We start from the raw sequence: 21,633 nt of genomic DNA, 5'->3' as shown, positions 1-21,633 counted from the left end.
TCACTTTAATTAATAATTTAATAATTTTCCTAATGTAATATTCCTACTGTGTTTATTGTACAAAAACACTTTTTTATTTCCTGTTCTACATCCTGATCCCTAAAATATTCACTTATCAAGACCAACTTTCAATAAAGCAATCAATGAATAAAAATAAAAAATATTAATTATAAATACAGATATAAATAGAGATTGGTGATTCATAAAGCCTACACATTTCTTTGTTTGCTGTTTTTCAATTTTGGTTCACACTTGGGAAATGATAAATTTAAAATGTGAAGTGCATATGACATATGAGTCATCCAGCCAGTAGAGCCCACAGGAAAATAAACTAAAAATATATATAAAGCTGCATAGAAATATATATATATATATATATATATATATGACTGTTTGCTGTTTTTATAGTTTACTGTAAACAAGACAATAACAATGATATAGTTTAATCACACTGTCAGTAATATAATATTGATAATGTCAATGCTGGATGTATTCCAGTCTCAGCTTCAGTAAAAGTTGAAGTACCAGGATGTAATAAGAAATACTCCAATACATTAGCAGATATTTGGAAACTAATATACAGTTCCACATTCCCGGATCACATGCTTGATGTCCCGTGATCCGATTGGCCAGGAGTCAATAGAAGTTATTGAGTCTTTCACAAAGTGAATTTCAGACCACATAAAGTCAGATAAGTCAGTGCAATACATTCTGTCGTATTTGTTTGTAGTGAGAAAAAAAATCAGGTATTGATCTAATTTAGATATTTGCATCCATACTAGTCAGTCTACACTAAATACCGAAGCAGGTGAAAATATCTGGCTCTTAGTGCGACAGCAGAAACTTTACTATTCATCCTTTAATGACCACGTTGCTTTTTTTTAGACAACTTGTCGAGCAAAACTTAAATTTTGCCTCCGGGCTGTCGCTGGAAAAACATCTGTCTCTGTCCAACATAAGCGCGTGGAAACATCTGCACTAATCAGACTTCGCCATGATCTGACCTGCAGCTTTGAAGGTGTTTGGATGCTCGTTGAAAAGAACATCCAGCTGCTGAGTAATACTCTCTGACGTGGTGACGTAGACCTGACGCACAGTACGTAAAGTTTTCTGACTGTGTCGGAAGTAAACGATCTTACCTTCACATTAAAGCCCCACACTTATGAGCGTAGATATTTATATATTTAGACTTCAAATGGTAATAAAGACCAGACCTCTGTGCTGCTCTTCTTCTCTTCTATTCTAATCAAAGAAAATGTAAGTCATATAAAAGAAATTGTCTTATTTCCAAATTATGTAAGCATTGTTATTATTTATATTGTACAGTAGTAGTTATCTAGTTTTTAGGGCTAGGGCTTTTATTTTAAAGGTCGAAGTGTCCGACCGGAAATGCAGTGTGCGTCAAATTTGGCGGTCCGGGCTGCGGGCCGACTTCCACACTGCTGGCGGCACGTGTGGAACACTTTTCCTGCATCCTCTCGTCCGATCTCCCGCCGAAACATCCAATTAAAGTCGCTTTTTTAGTTTCACTGCTCCGTCATTTACACCGGAATCATCGAGACTCGACCGTGTTTCTGCTCGGCCCTGAAATCTGCTGTTGATCGGTGGATTTAGTCGAATCCGCATCTGCATCTTGGTCTTCGCGCGCGTCGAGTTTCACGTGGAGATCCGGGCTCATCAGCACCGCCACATCCATCGTCTGTGCGGGGTCGGTCGTTAGCTTTAGGAAAACAGCGTGTCCGACATGGCAACCTTGGTTCTAGAGGACGGGACAACCTTCAGAGGTCGCCTTTTTGGTGCTGATGTGTCCGTTTCGGGAGAAGTCGGTAAGTGTCTTAAAACGGACTCAAACTTTGGTTTGTTCCGGCAGCTTTAGCTAGCACCCCACAAAATCCACCTGCGTAGATACGTTCATCTTTGGTCAGACGTTTTGTTTTTGTAATTTAGTGCTGGACAACATTTTCTTCCAACCTGAGGTGCAGGTCGAGCTGCATTTCATTCTAGTCCAGGGACTTTGTCGCCTGTATGGTAAGGTTATGTTCTGTCAGCTGGGTCAGCAGACACGAAGGTGGTTTTTGAAAGGTAAACTGTGTTGCAATACTCCCCATCAACACGCCGAATTAAAGATTAGGAAATATTGATTTTATAAAATGCCAAACTTTGCTCTTTGGACCGTGTGCGCGTGCTGGTGCGCAATGCGTCTCTAAAGTGATGGGATTTTTCAGTGTAGTTTTGTCATGACAAGCTGCACACAACAAACACAAAAAGGATGTGACAGTAGAAGTTACTAATAAACAGTATATATAAACAACTCGTGTTGATCACACGCAGGCAGTCAGATTGTTGGTGTCATATTATTTTAGTACCAAATACACGTCATACTCCAACACTCCAAGCAGTACTGCAAAACTTTGGGAGTGTGACTCTTTGTGTCATGTACTGATGAATATTTTGTGTGCGCAGTGTTTCAGACAGGTATGGTGGGATACCCTGAGGCTCTCACTGACCCATCATACCACTGCCAGCTGCTGACACTCACCTACCCCCTGGTTGGGAACTATGGTGTACCAAAGGACGAGGGGGGGGAGTTCGGACTCAGCAAGGTGAGTCCAGTACGAGCTGAAGTGATTTAGAAACTTATGTGTGTTAGATGATGAGCGGTCTGATAAAGCCGCCATCAGTGGAGGGTTCAACTCTGTTTGGGTATGAGAATGCCGGGTCCCGGTTCCGTTCTCATTTCTCTGTTGGTTTGCTCAGTGGTTTGAGTCGTCCAAGATCCACGCTGCCGCTCTGATTATCGGGGAACTGTCGGAGAGTCCCAGTCACTGGAGTTCAGTCAAGTCACTGGACCAGTGGCTCAAAGAGCAAGGTGTTCCTGGAATACAAGGTCAGAAAATATATATATATCTATCTATATTTAACAGATGATGTAGTTTGATGCAAGTATTAATCACAAATTGCATTAAAAGTTTGATGGATTATAGCACCACAGCATTTTAATCCAATAATAAGATAATTTGACAGATCATAAAGTAGCACAAATAAACAGGAACAAATATTTATTAACATTCATTGTCTGTCTGGCCTGAATTTCTTTTACTCCAGGCATTGATACTCGGTCTCTGACCAAAAAGATCAGAGAGAAGGGCACCATGCTGGGGAAGCTGGTGGTGGACGGGACCCCTGAGGACAATATTCCCTTTGATAACCCTGATGAGAAAAACCTGGTCCAGGAGGTCTCTATGAAGGTGAAGCACCAGATGATGAAATTAAAAAACGTCAGGTTGTTAAGAACCCTGCAGCTAAATACTAGATTCTGTGCCGTTCGTCTGCCTTTATGTTATAAAACATATGAATGCAAAGACAGAGGCTGACAGATGTTCGGTGCCATGTTCTTGCCTTAAAATATATAAATAATCCAGAACACAGTGCATGTATCTATTTTTAACCTGTGTGTTTATTAAAATCTTGGTTCTTCTTCTTTGTTTCCCTACAGGAGCCCAAAGTGTTCAACCCCAGTGGCAGCGTGCGGATCACGGTGGTGGACTGTGGCATCAAATACAACCAGATCCGCTGCCTGGCTCAGAGAGGAGCCTGCGTTACAGTTGTACCCTGGGACCATCCACTGGACACTGCAGGTCAGTAACACGCTGCTGCTCCTGCTGTTGCTGCATGTGTGTGTTGTATTTTCATTCTTTAGATCTATGAAGCCAGAACAATGACTTGAAATTAAATTCTGCCACTAAAACAACAACACCAGAACTGAAAAACATAAAACTGGCATTAAAAAAAAAAAAAGTATTAATACTAAGAAAACTTTAAATCTTCACAGTTTTTGTTGGTCTAAATTCTTTTAATGCCAAAGTTGTTTCAGTTGCACTTTTCTGTCACGGGTTCGGCGAGGAGTGCTGTTCTTTTCTCTCTCCTCTGTCCACTCACCCCAGCCGGTCGAGGCAGATGGCCGCCCCAAACTGAGCCTGGTTCTGCTTCTGGAGCTTTATTCTTCCTTCCTTCCTTTTTTCTTCTTAGATGCAAACTATATGCAGAACAGTAACCACATTCTTTAGCCTCAGGACCCACCAATCGAGTCAATTCAATTTATTTGTAAAGTGCCTTGAGGTGACATGTATTGTGATTTGGTGCTATACAAATAAATTGAATTGAACTGATTGGTGGGTCCTGAGGCTAAAGAATGTGGTTACTGCTCTGCATGTAGTCTGCACAGCTCTGAGGACAAGTCCGGCCCCATATTGCTGTCCAGGCCGACGGCTCTCTCGTGATCGTAGATCGGAGTATGTGTGGTAACGTTATCTTAGTCTCCTGTCCTGTGCTGACTTTTGCCTCAGTGAGACTGTTGCCACTGCTCAAGGTCTAATAAATATGCTAACACAAAATATTTGTCAGCCTCAACACTCACACAGTTAATCAGGATCCTTACTCGTCAATCCTGCTGCTCATGTGTACTTACTCCAGAGGCTTTCAGCCAAACCTAATACAACATTATTAGGCTTGATAAAAGCCCAATTCATACCAGCCCAATTCTGTGTGGGATGGAGACGGACTTCTTTGCTGTGTGGGAGGTCCAGCTCAATTCTACTGATCTATGATTCTATGGTCTGTGTCTGTGGCAAAACATTTTAACCTTTAATGGAACCACATTAGTCTGTAATTACATTTTGGATATCCATAATGGTATTCATCCTGTTCATTAGTCAGAATAGTCATTAAACACATCCACAATAACACTCTAACTAGTAGGAGCTGTATTTGAGGATGTCTGCCACATAGTAGTCAGAGCCAGTACCAAAGTATCAGACTCACTGTGATGCTGATGGTTTCTATCATCTGAACTCATTTGTTGATGGAAAGGAATTTTGGACAGTGCAGTGTGGTAAACTCTTCAAGACCAGAGGGTTTGGGCATCCGTCACCAATAGCTGTCCCCGGTAACACCTGCACTTTTCTTCTCTTCTTCAGAGTTTGATGGTTTGTTCATCAGTAACGGTCCCGGTGATCCTCAGTTCTGTCAGGCCACCATCAACAACATGAGGAAGGTGGTCTGCGTGGAACAGCCAAAGCCGGTTTTTGGTATCTGCCTCGGACACCAGCTCCTCTCGTTGGCCATTGGAGCAAAGATCTACAAGATGAAGTCAGTACCTCAGAGTGAACACTTCCACCAACAGAGCGTTTAAAATAAAAAGACTTATGGATGTGCAGGATTTGTTTTTTTTTTTAATATCTAATTTTCATCCTGCTGTGATTTTGTACCTTTTATCAAACGAGACATTAACTAATCACCAATTTATCATTTACGTTTGAAGTTGAGAAACAGTTCCTTTTGCTAAATTTGATTGACGGAGCAAAACCAGTTAAAGTGTCCAGTTTAATTTAACCTGGAGTTTACAGCTGACCTGTACACACATGTGGAGCTCACTTGGTCTTCTGCTAAGCTTAAAGAAGATATTTTAAACTAGACAAAGACAGAAACGTGTCCTTAGTGACCCTTGAACAGACGTTTCCCACCCTACAGTCTCTTTGGCAGAGCTGTGCCTGGGCTCTCCTTTAGGAGCAGTGGAGCGTTGGCCTTGTTATGAAAAAGACTAAACAGACTGGCCAGAGTGTGAGATAAGGAGCTCCTCTCCTCACTGCTGAACTCCACAGCCACATCTGTGCAGCTGGAGAAGTGTTTATTTCCTCTTAGTCCACCTATGGCAGCTTTATCAGGGTGTTTGTGAAGGTCGGCATGGTCAGGGAATATTCCCATTGCTGTGCTGGAATGCTGTTGGCATCAACAGACGCTGTGTTGTAAAGAAGTTCAAACTTCAGGTTCACAGGCCTTCTGTCAGTCTAGTTCCCACAATGAGCCATGAATTAAAACCCTAAGTGAGTCTTGTTCTCCCTCAGGTATGGTAATCGTGGACACAACCAGCCGTGCATCCATAACGGAACAGATCGGTGCTTCATCACCAGCCAAAACCACGGGTTTGCCGTCGACCCCGAGACCCTGCCAAGGGACTGGGACATCCTCTTTACCAACGCCAACGATCACACCAACGAGGGCATCGTACACAGCACGAAACCCCTCTTCAGGTAATGTGCTGCGAAACACCTGCGGGATATGATGATGGTGCAGTTTAGTTCTCGGATGTTTGGGAATAAAATGTGACTAAATCTTTTGTGATGCGTTTTCACCAGTGTCCAGTTCCACCCGGAGCACATGGCCGGTCCCACAGACCTGGTCAGCCTGTTTGACGTCTTCCTCGACACCGTGAAAGACCACAAGGGGGGCAAGACTACGAAGTCTGGTAACAAGAAGTATATTTTTTTTTCTTCTCTGACTTCAGCTGCATATGTGAAACTGCATCACTGTGGAAACTTACTTTTTTTTTTTTTGTTTGTTTGTTTTGTTTTCCCTCACAGTGAAGCAGCGTCTGATGGACAACCTCACCTTCCCTGGTTCCCTGAAGCCTGAAGAGGTAGTCCGTCCCAGGAAGGTTCTCATCCTGGGCTCTGGCGGACTCTCCATTGGCCAGGCTGGAGAGTTTGACTACTCTGGCTCTCAGGTGTGTAGAAGACCATCTTTAATAGAGTAGAAAAACCTTTACTGGTTCTGTCCTGAATGTAGTTGGTACTATTGAAGCAGCCCGCTGGTGTTATTGTTTTATCTTCCAGGCCATTAAGGCTCTGAGGGAAGAGAATATCCAGACTGTGCTGATCAACCCCAACATCGCCACTGTCCAAACGTCCAAGGGCCTGGCTGACAAAGTCTACTTTCTGCCAATTACACCGGACTATGTCACTCAGGTGTGGATCGACTCTGTTGTAACTCAGTGAATAAGTGGAAATACTGGTCTTTTAAAATTCCTGTGTAGGTTCCTGAGGGGAAAAACGAGGATAAATTAACAAAAAGGTGTAAACAGGTGGAGTAAAAGCTGCATGTGCTCCCACTTTGTTGTTACAGGTGATAAAAAACGAACGTCCAGACGGAGTCCTGCTGACCTTCGGTGGGCAGACTGCTCTGAACTGCGGCGTGGAGCTGACCAAGCTGGGCGTCCTTGAGAAGTATAAAGTCAAGGTTCTGGGAACACCGGTGGCCTCCATCGAGATGACCGAAGACAGGAAGATCTTTGTGGAGAAAATGGAAGAGATCAACGAACACGTTGCTCCCAGTGAGGCAGCGCTGTCTGTGGAGCAGGTGAGGGGGCATGTTGCTCTAAAACAAAACAAGCAGCTCAAACATGGCGTTTGGTCTAAATATACACTTTTACCTTTACAAGGCGTTGGCAGCCGCAGAGCGTCTAGGCTACCCTGTCCTGGTGCGTTCGGCATTTGCTCTCGGCGGCCTGGGGTCCGGCTTTGCCAACAACAGAGAAGAGCTCACCTCTCTGGTGACGTCAGCCTTTGCACACACCTCCCAGGTACTGGTGGACAAATCCCTGAAAGGCTGGAAGGAGATTGAGTACGAGGTGGTCCGCGACGCCTACGATAACTGTGTCACCGTGAGTACCGAACATAGAAATATTAACTTTAATGAAGCGAGGTCAGGTCTGAAGTTCTTCCGATAAAGGATTAAACCAAGACGAGGCTGGGTAGTTTGCCAGTTTATTGATGCTTGCATGAGAATATTTGCGTCACCATTTGGTTTTAGTTTAATATCATTAAACTGCTAAAACAATCTTTGAGTCATTTGAAATCAGTCTGACAAGGCCTGAAAATAAAAACTGTGTTGTGAATGTTATTTGTAATATTACTGTATTTACTGTATTATGTGTGTTCTCTGTCTTCAGGTGTGTAATATGGAGAATATTGACCCCCTGGGTATCCACACCGGGGAATCCATCGTGGTGGCGCCCAGTCAGACTCTTAATGACCACGAGTACAACATGCTGAGGAGCACAGCCATCAAAGTCATCAGGCACCTTGGCATTGTGGGAGAGTGCAACATCCAGTACGCTCTTAACCCTGAATCTGAACAGGTGAAAGATTGTGCGCTGCCTTTCAAAAACACAAATGAATGTTATTACAGTGGCTGTGACTGTTGCGTCTGATGTTTTTCAGTACTACATCATCGAGGTGAATGCCCGTCTGTCACGCAGTTCGGCCCTGGCCAGTAAGGCCACAGGTTATCCTCTGGCCTATGTAGCAGCTAAACTTGGCCTGGGCATCCCGCTGCCACTGCTCAAGTACGTCTCTGTTGACGCGTAGTGATCAGTAATGTCAGATTAGATTATTGTAGATCATCAAACACTGGAAACATTGTTTGAGGTTTTATGTTCCTTCCTGGAATAGTTCATACATTTGTAAAATTTCCTGCAGGAACTCCGTCACCAACTCGACAACAGCAAACTTTGAGCCCAGTTTGGATTACTGTGTGGTGAAGGTGCCTCGCTGGGATCTCAGCAAGTTCCTCAGGGTTTCCACCAAGATCGGCAGCTCCATGAAGAGTGTTGGTAAGAAAAAACACAGAACTTTGTCACTTTCTGTGTTTATTTTCTTTTTGCCATAATGGATGATGTGTGTTGGATGGGAGTCTGTGTTATTAACCTTGTGGGTTCCCTGTGCTTGAAACAAGTACATTTCTGAAAGCAACAGTCTTTGTCTAAAGGCAACATTAGCAGCATTAATAGCTTAGACCATATGGCTCCATGTAAAGATGAGGGAACAAGCCTGTTTGCAAAAAGTGAACGTGAGTCACAAACCAGTTCCACGAGGTGTTCCCAGTGGGCGTGAGTCTGATTATTATGTTCAGGGTGTGAATACATTTCTCAACAGGTGAGGTGATGGCTGTTGGCCGGAGCTTTGAGGAAGCTTTCCAAAAAGCTCTGAGGATGGTTGATGAGAACTGCGTGGGCTTTGACCACACCATCAAACCTGTCTCTGAGAAGGTAAATAAATAAATAAATAAAAAGTTGGCACCTGTTCAGTTTTTCCCTTCTCACCTGGTCAAAAGCTGTAACTCCCCAGCAGATGTTGGCCCTGCTGATACTTGTTCACGTTGATGCTACTGAATAAGCATCTTCAGCTGCTACTGACCGATGTCAATAAACCTCCACTTACTCGAAGTTTCTGCTTTACTTGACCAAGACAAGTGTTTATCTGAATCCAAATGTCAGCGTGCCTTGTTCTTTTTCCTTGTGCTCACCAGGAGCTGCAGACTCCTACAGACAAGCGGATCTTCGTGCTGGCATCGGCGTTCAAAGCCGGCTACACCGTGGACCAGCTGTACGAGCTCACCAAGATCGACCGCTGGTTCCTGCACAAGATGAAGAACATCGCTGACCACGAGCGAGTGCTGGAGACGTACAACCAGGTGAGGCTCATAACGAGCACAGCACATGTAAACCTAACAGCTGTGACGTGATGTTTGAAACATGATCCTTTCCACCAGGATGACAGCAGCATGCCTCCAGAGGTGATGCGAAAGGCCAAGCAGCTGGGCTTCTCAGACAAGCAGATTGCATTGGCTGTACAGAGGTGGGTGGAAAAGTTCATAAGACCTGGGAAGTAAATTGTTAATTAAATGTGAGCCAGCAGTAGCAGTGGTCTGGCATTAGAAAGTAAGAAAATGTTGGAGTATAGACGTGTATCAGACTGCTTAGGTGACTCGGGTGTTTTCTTTTTGTCACAGTGTGTATATAGATTTCTCTTCTCATGGAGTAATATGAACTAAAACACACAAAACTGTTTGTCTGTTTGTTTCTTTTTAACTTTTTGGTTCTGAGCGGTTGTTTTTAAAGTTTTATATCAACCAATAAACACGTTTCTTCCTCCTGCAGCACTGAGCTGGCGGTGAGAAAGCTGCGTCACGATTGGTCCATCCTACCTGTAGTGAAGCAGATTGATACGGTGGCAGCTGAATGGCCCGCCCACACAAACTACCTGTATCTGACCTACCACGGTATTGAGAACGACCTGAGCTTTGGCGATCCGCACGTCATGGTGATCGGCTCTGGCGTCTATCGTATCGGCAGCAGCGTGGAGTTTGATTGGTGCGCGGTCGGCTGCATCACAGAGCTCAGGAAGGTGAGTCCAGTAGGGTGTCGTGACGTGAGGGATTGTCTGATGAGCTGTAGAGGTTTCTGACTGATAGAGGAACGTTTATAATATAATTTTTCATGTGTTTTTTTTTTTTTTTTTACCACATGCAAAATTTGCAAAAAAAAAAACACTTACTGAATTAATAATTGTTGAAATGGTCAACTTCTTTTAGATGGGTTATAAGACCATCATGGTGAACTATAACCCAGAGACAGTCAGTACTGACTACGACATGTGTGACCGTCTCTACTTTGATGAGATCTCCTTTGAGGTGAGTCCTCTGCCACAAGTTTAAGCTTTAAAATTTAAAACCCAAGCTCTGAGGGTCTGAGATGCTACAAACTAGAGCCTCAAAATAAATGTCTAAAAAGATTTGTTTGCATTTCATAACCCCTGCCCCTCGTGCAAGCTTAGAGGATGAGTAAGTGTCTTGTACATATTCCAGGTTGTGATGGATATCTATGAAAGGGAAAACCCTGAGGGAGTGATCCTCTCCATGGGGGGCCAGCTGCCCAACAACATCGCCATGTCACTGCACCGTCAGCAGTGTCGCATCTTGGGAACTTCACCCGAGTTCATCGACTCTGCGGAAAACAGGTTCAAGTTCTCCAGAATGCTGGACACCATCGGCATCAGCCAGCCCCAGTGGAAGGAGCTGTCTGACACCGAGGTAACTCAAACAACCTTACGCCAGAACGTCTTTTGAAACAGGCTGACAGGAAACTGTTTAAGAAAGATATTAAAAAACAACAATCAGGGTTGTGTTCTTAGACGTGTCCTCTTTCTCCAGTCTGCTGTGAAGTTTTGTGAGACAGTGGGCTATCCCTGCCTTGTTCGTCCCTCCTACGTTCTCAGCGGTGCGGCCATGAACGTCGCCTACGGTGACGGCGACCTCGAGAAATACCTTAGTAACGCTGTAGCTGTGTCTAAGGAACACCCTGTTGTCATCTCCAAATTCATACAAGAGGCCAAGGTTAGAAAAAAAAAAGACTCACAGTAGCTACAGATTTTCTAATAAATAAAAGTAATGACAATGTGGTTTGTTGTGGTTTAAAGGCTGTGTCTGAGTGAAGGTGTTAACATTTTCACCCTTTCCAGGAAATAGACGTGGACGCAGTGGCCTGCGACGGGGTAGTGATAACCTTTGCCGTGTCTGAACATGTGGAAAACGCCGGTGTCCACTCTGGCGACGCCACCTTGGTGACACCACCCCAGGACCTCAATCAGAAGACCATAGAGAGGATCAAGTTGATTGTTCATGCCATTGGCCAGGAGCTGCAGGTCACTGGACCCTTCAACCTGCAGCTGATCGCCAAGGTGAGACCTCCATAGAAGACAGAACAGCACAGTGATATATTTGCAGTAAAGTTAATATAAAGAAAGATATCACTTCTTTCTAATTTCACTTTCGTCATAATATGAGTGTGGTTATAATAAGGAGAGGAAAGATGCAGGAGATCATTCACCCCCACTGCAGTCAGGCTATACAACACCTTAGCCAGTGACAGAGCACTTTACCAACATGAACTGACTGGTTATTGACTGTTGCTGACGACCTTTATGAACTTTTCCTTCACGGATTGCAAAAGTGTTTAATCTCCTCTAATCTTATATGCCAATATGGCAGTCGTATTCATAGTGCTAAACTGGTTTGGGTTTCTGTGAATTAAAAGTAGGTGATTTTAGATACAAGCCTTATCGTGTCTTTGCAACGTGTTTCTGCAGTTTAATAAAAGGACTGTAAAGCTCTGACAGTAACACATATTTTCTCTGATAGGACGACCAGCTCAAGGTGATCGAGTGCAACGTCAGAGTTTCTCGGTCCTTCCCCTTCGTGTCCAAGACCCTGGGTGTGGACCTTGTCGCCCTGGCAACGCAGGTCATTATGGGGCAAGAAGTGGAGCCTGTGGGCCTAATGAGAGGAAAAGGGATTGTGGGAGTCAAGGTAACCAACCTGACCTATAGTGTGACTTTTTATGGCCTTTTAAGGAGCATCCATCGCTCATCATGTCACGTATTCCTCCTAACCATACCTGTCCTCAGGTCCCCCAGTTCTCGTTCTCCCGGCTGGCCGGAGCTGATGTGGTGCTCGGGGTGGAGATGACCAGTACTGGAGAGGTAGCCTGCTTTGGAGAGGACCGATACGAGGCTTATCTCAAAGCCATGCTCTCCACAGGCTTCAAGATCCCCAAAAAGAATATCCTGCTCTCCATCGGCAGCTACAAGGTACTCGAGGGATGGGAGGGATGATGACAAAATGGAAAGCTCTTTAAAAATGGACCAAGTGTTGCTGATTTGGCAGCTGGAAGCTGATCATGTGAAGTCTTGTGATTAACAGATGTATTTAGCTGCTGCCTCACTAGGTAGTTGATTCCAGTAAACAAAGCTCCTAAATAGAGAATATATTTTTTTTTAAAATCAGCTTTATAAAGAAATGTATGTATCTGAGCTTCCTCAACATAAAGTACATGTAGCAAATCAAACTTGCAAACACGTTAAAGGATGTTTATTTCCTAAGTCTCTTAAAAAACATCTGCCTTAAATTTTTACCTCTTGTTCTACTGTAGATTCTTGACATTTCATAGACTTTTTCCTGTAGGTTGTATATTGTTTTTTCATAGTTATTACTAGAGAATATAGTATCTTTAAATGCATTGCAGTGATTTGACAAAAAGATACATGGGTTATAATGAGTTGAGATCCAAAATGAAAAATCCCGTTTTTATTAACCAGATGGTTTCGGTTAATTTTGTGTGTTTACAGAACAAGAGCGAGCTGCTGCCCACTGTGCAGGCTCTGGAGTCTCTGGGTTATGATCTCTACGCCAGCATGGGAACTGCTGATTTCTACACAGAACACGGAGTCAAGGTGACAGCGGTGGATTGGCCGTTTGAGGAGGACGACAGCGAGTGTCCCACTAAAGAGAAGCAGCGCAGCATCATGGACTACCTGGAGGAAAACCACTTCGACCTGGTCATCAACCTGTCCATGAGGAACAGTGGAGGGCGCAGGCTGTCCTCCTTTGTCACCAAAGGCTACAGGACAAGGCGGATGGCTGTCGATTACTCTGTCCCGCTCATCATCGACATCAAGTGCACCAAGCTCTTTGTTCAGGTGAGTTGTTTTGTTTTTTTTTGTCTGTGTGTAAATGACATGTGATTCCAGGTTTGACCCGCCCAGTAATTTGCAGTTTGAGCTTTATACACAGCGTTGCCTGAAGGCATCGGTAGTCCGGTTCAGTTTACGCTGAGTATGGAACCTCCCCTTTCTTATTTGCTTCAGCCTTCAGACACAGTCAGTCTCTGTCTGCCTGGTAGTTCAAACATTTGGATGTGATCTGATGTGTTGCAGGCTCTTCGTCAGATTGGTAGGAGTCCTCCTGTGAAAACTCACATTGACAGCATGACATCCCAGACGCTGGTCCGTCTGCCTGGTGAGTCACTGCACTTTGCTGATTCATGTGTTGCTGTTTTCTGACTCTTTGTAGGTAAAGTCCTGTTTATTTTAGATTTTAGTATTATCTGTAGTGTCGGGACATTTAAAGCAGAATGTTTCCCCAGCTGTTCTGTAATTTATTACTGCCATTACCAGTTCACAGTAAATTCAAAGCCCCGTGCTAACATGAGCACTAACACCTGAACACTATCATCAGATTAACTAACTAAACTGTTTCTTTTGTAACTGTCAGGTCTGATCGATGTCCACGTTCACCTACGGGAGCCCGGGGCCACCCATAAGGAGGACTTTTCCTCTGGTACAGCAGCCGCTCTGGCAGGAGGAGTGACGATGGTGTGTGCCATGCCCAACACGTCGCCTGCCATCACTGATCCTGGTACTCTGGCTCTGGTGCAGAAGGTAGCCCAGATTGTCTTTGTTTGCTTCTGTTAGTTCAAATGTTGCAGTGGACAAAAGAATCTGAAAAGGTCATTTTACTGTTACATCTAACTAGTGTTAATGCCATGAATGTCTCTAGTTGGCAAGTTTGAACAAACCTGGAATTGATGAGGGAAAAAATGTAAATCCTGTGTCGCTTTGTGTCGTCAGCTGGCCAAAGCCGGCTGCCGCTGCGACTACGCGCTGTATGTGGGTGCTGCTTCAGACAACGCTGCCATCCTGCCCTCCATCGCCTGCCAGACCGCGGGTCTGAAGATGTACCTGAACGACACATACTCCACTCTCAAGATGGACAATGTCTCTCTGTGGATGGAGGTACGCCAAGTCACTAAACTTTATCATAACATTACATTTAATTCTTACTTCAGGGCTGTCCATTAAAGTGCCCTTAGTAGCAGGGTGAGTCTGGTAATTAGCAGCCAACCATCAGAGGAGATGCATCATAAGCCACTTGCTTCTTTATGAAGCCCAGTGTAAAGTTTGTCCTAGTTTTCCACCCTGTGCACTAATGTTACCTCTCTGATTGTGTTTCAAGCACTTTGAGAACTGGCCCAAACAGATGCCGATCGTGGCTCACGCTGAGAAGCAGACGGTGGCTGCAATCCTCATGGTGGCCCAGCTTTACCAGCGGCCAGTCCACATCTGCCACGTGGCCAAGAAGGAGGAGGTAAATCGCTGTTCAGATACATTTACTTTACAAACCATACTGTGCAAAAAACATATTATTAACCCCCTTGGGGTCTGAGGGGGTTTTGGAGCCCTGGACAAATTTTGACATGTCCTGACATTTGTGCTTTTTTCAGTGTTTTTTAAACATATTAATGTCTAAAGTCTAATAACACTGTAATCAGCACAAAATTGGCTGCAATAACATGTGAGCAGCAAGTTTATACATGATTGTGTTTTTGAGAAAAAAGTGTTTATGCATGGTTAGTGCAAAACTACAATTTTTTACTCACTGAAATAAGACCATAAAACACAAACAGAACATTGGTTCACAAGACTTTGGAGACCTGCATGTTGTAGGCTAAAGTGTTTACTTCAGAGTGCTGTGAATGTCATCTTGTTCACTCATTCACAGAAAACAATACACTGATTTAAATTTTCTAAGACACTTTTTGTCCAGAAAGGCCATATGCAAGAGGGTGTGTCTGAGGATGAATAGTCATGTGATTTACCTGAGAACACAAAAGACGCACTGAACGACCAGACAAAGACGCGCATAATGAGTCAATGTGGCTGAGACGGGATTAGTGCAGCACAATACAAAACAATGAGGAGCCAAATGATCCTCATTTGAGTTAAAATCAGTGTTTTTACTCTGAGGACAAACTCGGACACTGTTAGTGTCGGTTTGCTTCATGTTTTTCTGCATAACTTACACTTTGTGGTGCCGAGATCACTCTTCTGCATTATATAACTCCTTTCACGCCACCTTTCTGCTGCCTCACTGGCTGAGTGTTTCCTTTTTTCTTAGATCCTGGTCATCCGCGCAGCCAAGCAGAAGGGAATCCAGGTGACGTGTGAGGTGGCTCCTCATCACCTCTTTCTTTGTGATGACCATGTGGCAGGTATTGGAGATGGACGAGCGCAGGTCCGACCCATGCTGGGAACACGCGAGGACATGGATGCTCTCTGGGAAAACTTGGACGTCATTGACTGCTTTGCCACAGACCACGGTCAGTACCCACACACACTGTGTTTTCAGTCACTGACCACAGAAACCAGTCCTGCCTCAGGCCTGAGCTACGTGGTTTTTCTGTTGTGCTTTTAGCTCCACACTCTGTTGAGGAGAAGAACAGTGAGTGTCCCCCACCAGGGTACCCCGGGCTTGAGACGATGCTGCCACTGCTGCTTACTGCCATCAGCGATGGCCGTCTGACTCTGGATGATATTATCAGACGGCTTTATGACAACCCCCGCAAGATCTTCAACCTGCCAGTGCAGGAGAACACCTACGTGGAGGTAAGCACACATCCAGTTACAGGGCTTGACGTCTACGTGGCCATCGGTTTATCTTAGGGTAAATAATGCTCACTAAGTACTTTGTTTTCAGGTGGATCTGGAGCAGGAGTGGGTTATTCCTCAGGCCATGCAGTTCACCAAGTCCAAGTGGACTCCTTTTCAAGGTCTGAAGGTGAAGGGTAAAGTCCGGCGTGTGGTTCTGCGAGGAGAGGTGGCCTACATCGATGGTCAGGTCAGCAGTCACACATGCAGTTTCATGTGATTCAAAGGCTGAACTTAATGTTACTTAATGCTGCACTGACTTCTTAAATTCCTGCTTCATTTTTACTTAAACACAACAAATAAAAATAACTAAACATAAAAATGGCGACTGTGAAACACCTCAGAGGGACTTCAACCCTGTTCCACATTTTATTTCCATGCATGTATCCATGTGTTTGGTTGGAAGACTTCAGTCTTACAGAAGCTGCATCCGTCTTTGCCACTCAGGTGTTGGTGCCCCCAGGTTATGGTGAAGATGTCAAGACTTGGTCCAGTACCTCCATCCACCCTCCTGAGCCTGTTAAAGAAAGCCCCGTGGTAGGAAAAGTGAATAAAATGATACAGCAGCAGACACAGGCTCATACTTCAAATCAGTGTGATCTGTTCTTACATCGTTTGCATTTGTTCTATAGTTGTGTATTTATTGTGTGTGTTAGACTCCAGAACATCCTCGGTCCACTCCTCCCCGGGAAAGCCTGGTCCGGACCAGAGCACCCAGCCCTCGTCGCACTGCGGGAGAGAGCCGCTTCCTGCTGCCAGCCCGTGTCCACCGCTCCTCTGATCCTGGACTGCCACCAGGTAAGTACTGCAACTCCCATAATGCAATGCCAGTTTACGTGCAATATCATGAGAGAATCATTTGTCATTGGACTTTTCGTCCTTTATTGAATGTTTCTTTTTATTGTTAGATTTAAACAGAATAAATACATAGAGAAAAGGAACATATAAGCTATAATCAGAGAAAAATAGTAGTAATAACAGAATAAAGACATTGTCTTATGGCAGCTTTGAAACTGTTGCCAGATGTTTGAAATTCCTTAAAGATGCATTGATGGTAGTTAGTTGTGTATTCAGTGTGAAGGCAAGTTGTCATGTACGTGACCAGTGCATTTATGCAGCATCTTTGGTGTTAAGTAGATTCGAGTGAAGAAACGTGTAATGGACCAGTCTGTCTAACACTGACTGCAGGTGACAAACTGCCTGGAATCAATCAGTTGTATTTAGGTCTCCTCTTAAATGTCTGTGGGCGAATTTTTTGAAAAGAATCCAAGTCGGTTCTTTACAAATCAACGTTTCAGTATCATTGAAAGTGATTTCTAGTCTCAATAGTTCTGAGAAATGACTTTAGCTGCATACAGTGAATGTTCTGTTGGGCCGGTCATGCTTCCTCTTGTTTGTAATCAGTCATTGTTCTCCCAGTAGAGATGGTCTCGCTCCCACCCACTGGTGCTGGTGACGGTTACAGCCACCCTCCTCCTCTGTCCAGGCTGCTGTCCCCTCCGTCTGGACCGGTTCAGACACCTGTTGGACAGTTGGCCCACCCTCAGGTGTCTCCTTTCCTTCATTCACTGATTGGCCAGCACATCCTGTCAGTCAGGCAGTTCAGCAAAGAGCAGGTACGCACACGGCACATGGCACACTGAGTGGTATTCATTTTTAATATGGAAGGTGTTTTTCTTAGTTCATCTATTTTCCCTTCATTTCAGATCTCACACCTTTTCAATGTTGCCCACACTTTGCGTCTGCTGGTTCAGAAGGAACGAAGCCTGGATATCCTGAAGGTAGGCCCTTTAACTACACGTGAACTCCTGCATGTCCGGACACCCAGACATGGAACAAAGCCAGTGGATTTCTGTTTCGTGAGACGCAGGTTCAAGTCAGCCTCCTTACCCTACCTCCTTATTTGCTGCCGTGTAGGGTAAGGTGATGGCGTCCATGTTCTACGAGGTCAGCACTCGCACCAGTAGCTCTTTTGCAGCAGCGATGCAGCGTCTGGGCGGCTCAGTCGTCCACTTCTCTGAATCCACTTCGTCCTCACAGAAAGGAGAATCGCTGGCTGACTCTGTTCAGACCATGAGCTGCTACGCCGACGTCCTGGTGCTGCGACACCCCACACCTGGAGCTGTAGAGGTGGGTCTCAGGGTCAAGACTGAAGCCATTTTGTTAATTACACATTCATGCCCCTTCAGTCTTTGTTGCTTCAGCATAAAACAAATGATTTGGTATGCAGGTAGTACTGCAGATACTCAAACAGCTGAGTGTTGTTTTTCAGTGATTCCTTGCCAAGTGGTTTCATGAACGACCACAAATGATTTTAATAGTTTTTGTGTCATTGATTTTGTTTGGCAAAGGAAATATAATTCTGTAAAGTGTTGCTCTCACTTTTTACTAAATAAGTTACAGCTGGTTCAAAACACTGGACCCTGAGCTTATGTTGATTTAAGAAAAGAGCACAGATCAAATCTGTTCTAAAATATTTGTGCTTTCCTAGTTATGTTTAGGACATCTTTCAAGTTCCTGTTATTCATAAACTCATCCATTTGTCTGTTGTTGGTCTACTGTTGTTTTATAATTAACATTTTCCTCAGTTTTACCTCAATATGTCTCAAATTTTGACATTTTCCTTTGAGTGACAACAACAATGCAGACGTAGTGGATTTCCTATAAAATATGCGTTTACAGATTATATGTAATATTAAATGTTTGCCTACATTCTCTTCTCTAATACCTGTGGCATTCAGGTCGCAGCTCGTCACTGCCGTAAGCCTGTGATCAACGCCGGGGACGGTGTGGGGGAACATCCCACCCAGGCCCTGCTGGACGTCTTCACCATCAGAGAGGAACTGGGGACGGTTAACGGCATGACGGTAAGAGGCAGGAAGAGCTTTAGATTGAAATCCTGATTAAAATCTTACGCTGGAACACAGCTTGTGTACAATGCTGTTATATCTCACGTCATCTTGTGTTTTCTGTCAGATAACTATGGTCGGGGATCTGAAACATGGCCGTACGGTTCATTCCCTTGCCAAACTGCTGACTCAGTACCGCATCACCCTGCGTTATGTGGCTCCCAGGAACCTCCACATGCCAGCAGAGATTATCAGCTACGTGGCCTCAAAGGGCATCAAACAGGTGGGGACACCTTACATACAAAAATACAGTGTGTCAATTCAAGCAAAGGCTGAGAACAGTGTCATCAGATTTCACTGACACTTCTTTTTCACATTTGAAGATTTCAACTAGTGCAGATTCTAAAGAACATTTAAAAAAACGATTGATTCAATCAGAGTGTGTGTTTTTACCTGTTTGCAGGAGGAGTTTGAGAGTATCGAGGAAGCTCTGCCCGACACCGACGTCCTCTACATGACCAGGATCCAGAAGGAAAGGTTTGCATCTGAGGAGGAGTACACGGCTGTAAGTGAACGTCTCTCTTTTTTTACCTGTTATAAATGGCCTCACGGCATCTGCAAATAAAGGTCTTTTGAAGTGTCATTTCCTTAGACACACATCACAGAATCTTTAGAATCCCACCATTAGATAGAAAAATGAGCAGTGCCATGAATTTCCATCTGGGGGTTAATAAAGTTTATTTTATATCTAATCTTACAAAAGAAGCAGGAGGCTCTTTATGGACCTTTTATACAATTTGCTGTGTGTCTGTTGTTTTCCTCAGTGTTTTGGCCAGTTCATCCTCACTCCACACATCATGACCGTAGCCAAAAAGAAGATGGTTGTGATGCATCCGCTGCCCAGAGTCAATGAAATCAGGTAAGGCCCTTTCAGCACCATTACATTTTCACACAAATGTCAGAAACTCTCAGCCAAAGACTGACTTGCTTCTGCCTGTTCAAAATATAATATTATATATATAACTTATCACTGTCAGTTCAGTAGTTCTGAGGATTCATTGTCAGTGCCACCTGTATAAAAGGCAAATTTATTTTATGCTTATTTTGTCTAATCAACATCCCAGTACCTAGTAAATTAACCTTGATATGAAAAAGAGAAACACTTTTGCTGCAGCTCCAGTCATAATGGATTTATTACATGGTACATGAACAGTAGGGTCTTACAGTCCAGATATTGGTGTAAAGATATACTGAGATAGGTCGTGTCTATAGGTCGTGTCTATGGTGGCTCCACCCCTAAACTGACAGGACTTTTATGAGCAGCTGCCACAGGGCACCTTCACAGGTTTTGTAGCAGGTTGATGCTGTTTTGGCAAGTACAGAGAAACGACAACATAATAAACAGAATTTGGCTCCTGTGTTTACCTTTATAATTATGCTCTTCTGTTGCAGTGTAATTAAACTGTCAAACTCTGTGTTAATCAAATGCAGTGCAACACTGATGTCTTGTGACCTCTTTGCACTCTGGACTAAAACTCTTTCACCTTACTTTGTTTTTCTGTTAGTATGGAAGTGGACACAGACCCGAGAGCAGCATATTTCCGTCAGGCAGAGAACGGCATGTACATCCGAATGGCCCTGCTGGCCACCGTACTGGGCAGATAAATCTATGTACTATCTGTTTATTACATAAATGGTAACAGTATTCACTTTGACACAGTACCTTCATGTTCTTTCCTGAAATACCAGTCCACAGCCCAGTCCTTAATGGTCTTAATGGTCCTTTACAATACAAACACTAAGAGTTTAAATTGAGTCATAAACCAGTTAGACTACCACTTATTTTTGTTTTTGTTTTTTATCTGTATGTCATGTGAAGATGAGTATTTTGTTACAACTGGGTTTGTTTCATGTCTTAAAACATTTCCATAAAGCTTCGTCTTACCCAGCTGTTTGTGGGACCAGCAACATTGAATAGTCAACAGAGCATCAGTGTTTATTTTCTTCTACACAGGTGCCTTATAAATGTTTTGGTACTTGGATAAAAGGGAGAAAATGATCAACTACTACTTTAATCATTGTGATCACATTGTCAGCAGTTTGGTTTGTAGAGGTTTTCCTATAATAACCAACGATGGGACCAGTTTTCTGACGGTTTGTTCTTTAACTACAAATGGAAATACACAACTGATTTCAAGGCATAGTCTGTGATGGTTAAGGGTTGTAATTGTCAGTAATTTCCTACTATACTATAACTTTTTTTTTTTTTTTAAGGAAAATGGGGATTGTTGTAAGTGAAGTGCTGGTTAATTACTTTGCATTATGTGGAGAAATTAAGACAATTTTCACTTCTGCAGTTGTCATTTATATTCACATAAAGGCTCTGAACATCTTCTATATGTTAAATACAGACAGAAACAGATGATATTAGACTTTGATCAGCTTGTCCCAAACATAACCACAGGATATTTGTATTTTCATGTTATAGTTGCTGCAATTGTAAAATTAGCTTTACAGTTTGTGGAGATAAATTGTGAAACTGTGAGAGAATAAATATTTTTCTTTGATAGTTTAAGGACATTTATGTATCATTACTTTTTGGGAGTATTTGCAGTTTTGATTAGTACTTTACTTAAGTAAAGGATGTAAAATGTTTCTTTGAATACTGTCAATAAAGCAGTTCAGTGTTAGACCTTTTAAAAATCTTCAAAACCCGGATTTGCTCAGATATGAGGAAGAATAGTTAAATAATAAAAACACGTGGAGGTACAAGCAATGCTGCATTCAATAACCCTGTAAAAAATTCATAAGGGTGCATGAGTGACGCAGCAAGATTGTAAATAATG

At 43.5% G+C, this 21,633-nt stretch overlaps 1 protein-coding gene across 2 annotated transcripts; it reads left to right on the top strand.

Annotated features, from left to right (window-relative positions):
• The first annotated feature begins 1,426 nt into the window (after positions 1-1,426).
• On the top strand, positions 1,427-21,367 carry cad (carbamoyl-phosphate synthetase 2, aspartate transcarbamylase, and dihydroorotase). 2 transcript variants are annotated; one of them, XM_026318636.1, is made up of 43 exons: positions 1,427-1,826; positions 2,464-2,603; positions 2,758-2,887; positions 3,106-3,248; positions 3,497-3,638; positions 4,977-5,148; positions 5,904-6,089; positions 6,195-6,304; positions 6,420-6,562; positions 6,672-6,803; positions 6,961-7,194; positions 7,277-7,498; positions 7,787-7,975; positions 8,058-8,182; positions 8,316-8,449; positions 8,772-8,884; positions 9,145-9,309; positions 9,388-9,473; positions 9,776-10,022; positions 10,210-10,308; positions 10,483-10,707; positions 10,828-11,010; positions 11,136-11,354; positions 11,815-11,982; positions 12,081-12,263; positions 12,801-13,151; positions 13,389-13,470; positions 13,726-13,892; positions 14,082-14,246; positions 14,467-14,598; positions 15,409-15,610; positions 15,706-15,896; positions 15,988-16,128; positions 16,386-16,475; positions 16,595-16,736; positions 17,358-17,554; positions 17,645-17,719; positions 17,856-18,068; positions 18,680-18,805; positions 18,915-19,070; positions 19,251-19,352; positions 19,612-19,706; positions 20,353-21,367. In XM_026318636.1, the coding sequence occupies exons 1-43, from the start codon at positions 1,745-1,747 to the stop codon at positions 20,450-20,452; spliced, it is 6,699 nt and encodes a 2,232-aa protein (XP_026174421.1). In that variant the 5' UTR covers positions 1,427-1,744; the 3' UTR covers positions 20,453-21,367. The 2 variants fall into 2 exon arrangements, with proteins under 2 accessions (XP_026174421.1, XP_026174422.1); XM_026318637.1 differs by having other exon boundaries at positions 1,732-1,826; positions 17,361-17,554.
• Positions 21,368-21,633: the final 266 nt, after the last annotated feature.

Source organism: Mastacembelus armatus, chromosome 24 (genome assembly GCF_900324485.2).
Source record: "Mastacembelus armatus chromosome 24, fMasArm1.2, whole genome shotgun sequence".
NCBI classification, from domain to species: Eukaryota; Metazoa; Chordata; class Actinopteri; order Synbranchiformes; family Mastacembelidae; genus Mastacembelus; species Mastacembelus armatus.
This window is presented reverse-complemented; position numbering and strand designations above follow the sequence as displayed.

Excerpts from the sequence above, each read along its gene's own strand:
- cad (XM_026318636.1), top strand. The coding sequence starts at position 1,745 with ATGGCAACCTTGGTTCTAGAGGACGGGACAACCTTCAGAGGTCGCCTT. Across the intron at positions 8,450-8,771 it reads CAGCTCCATGAAGAGTGTTG|GTGAGGTGATGGCTGTTGGC; the intron begins GTAAGAAAAAAC and ends ATTTCTCAACAG. Across the intron at positions 18,069-18,679 it reads CCACACCTGGAGCTGTAGAG|GTCGCAGCTCGTCACTGCCG; the intron begins GTGGGTCTCAGG and ends TGTGGCATTCAG.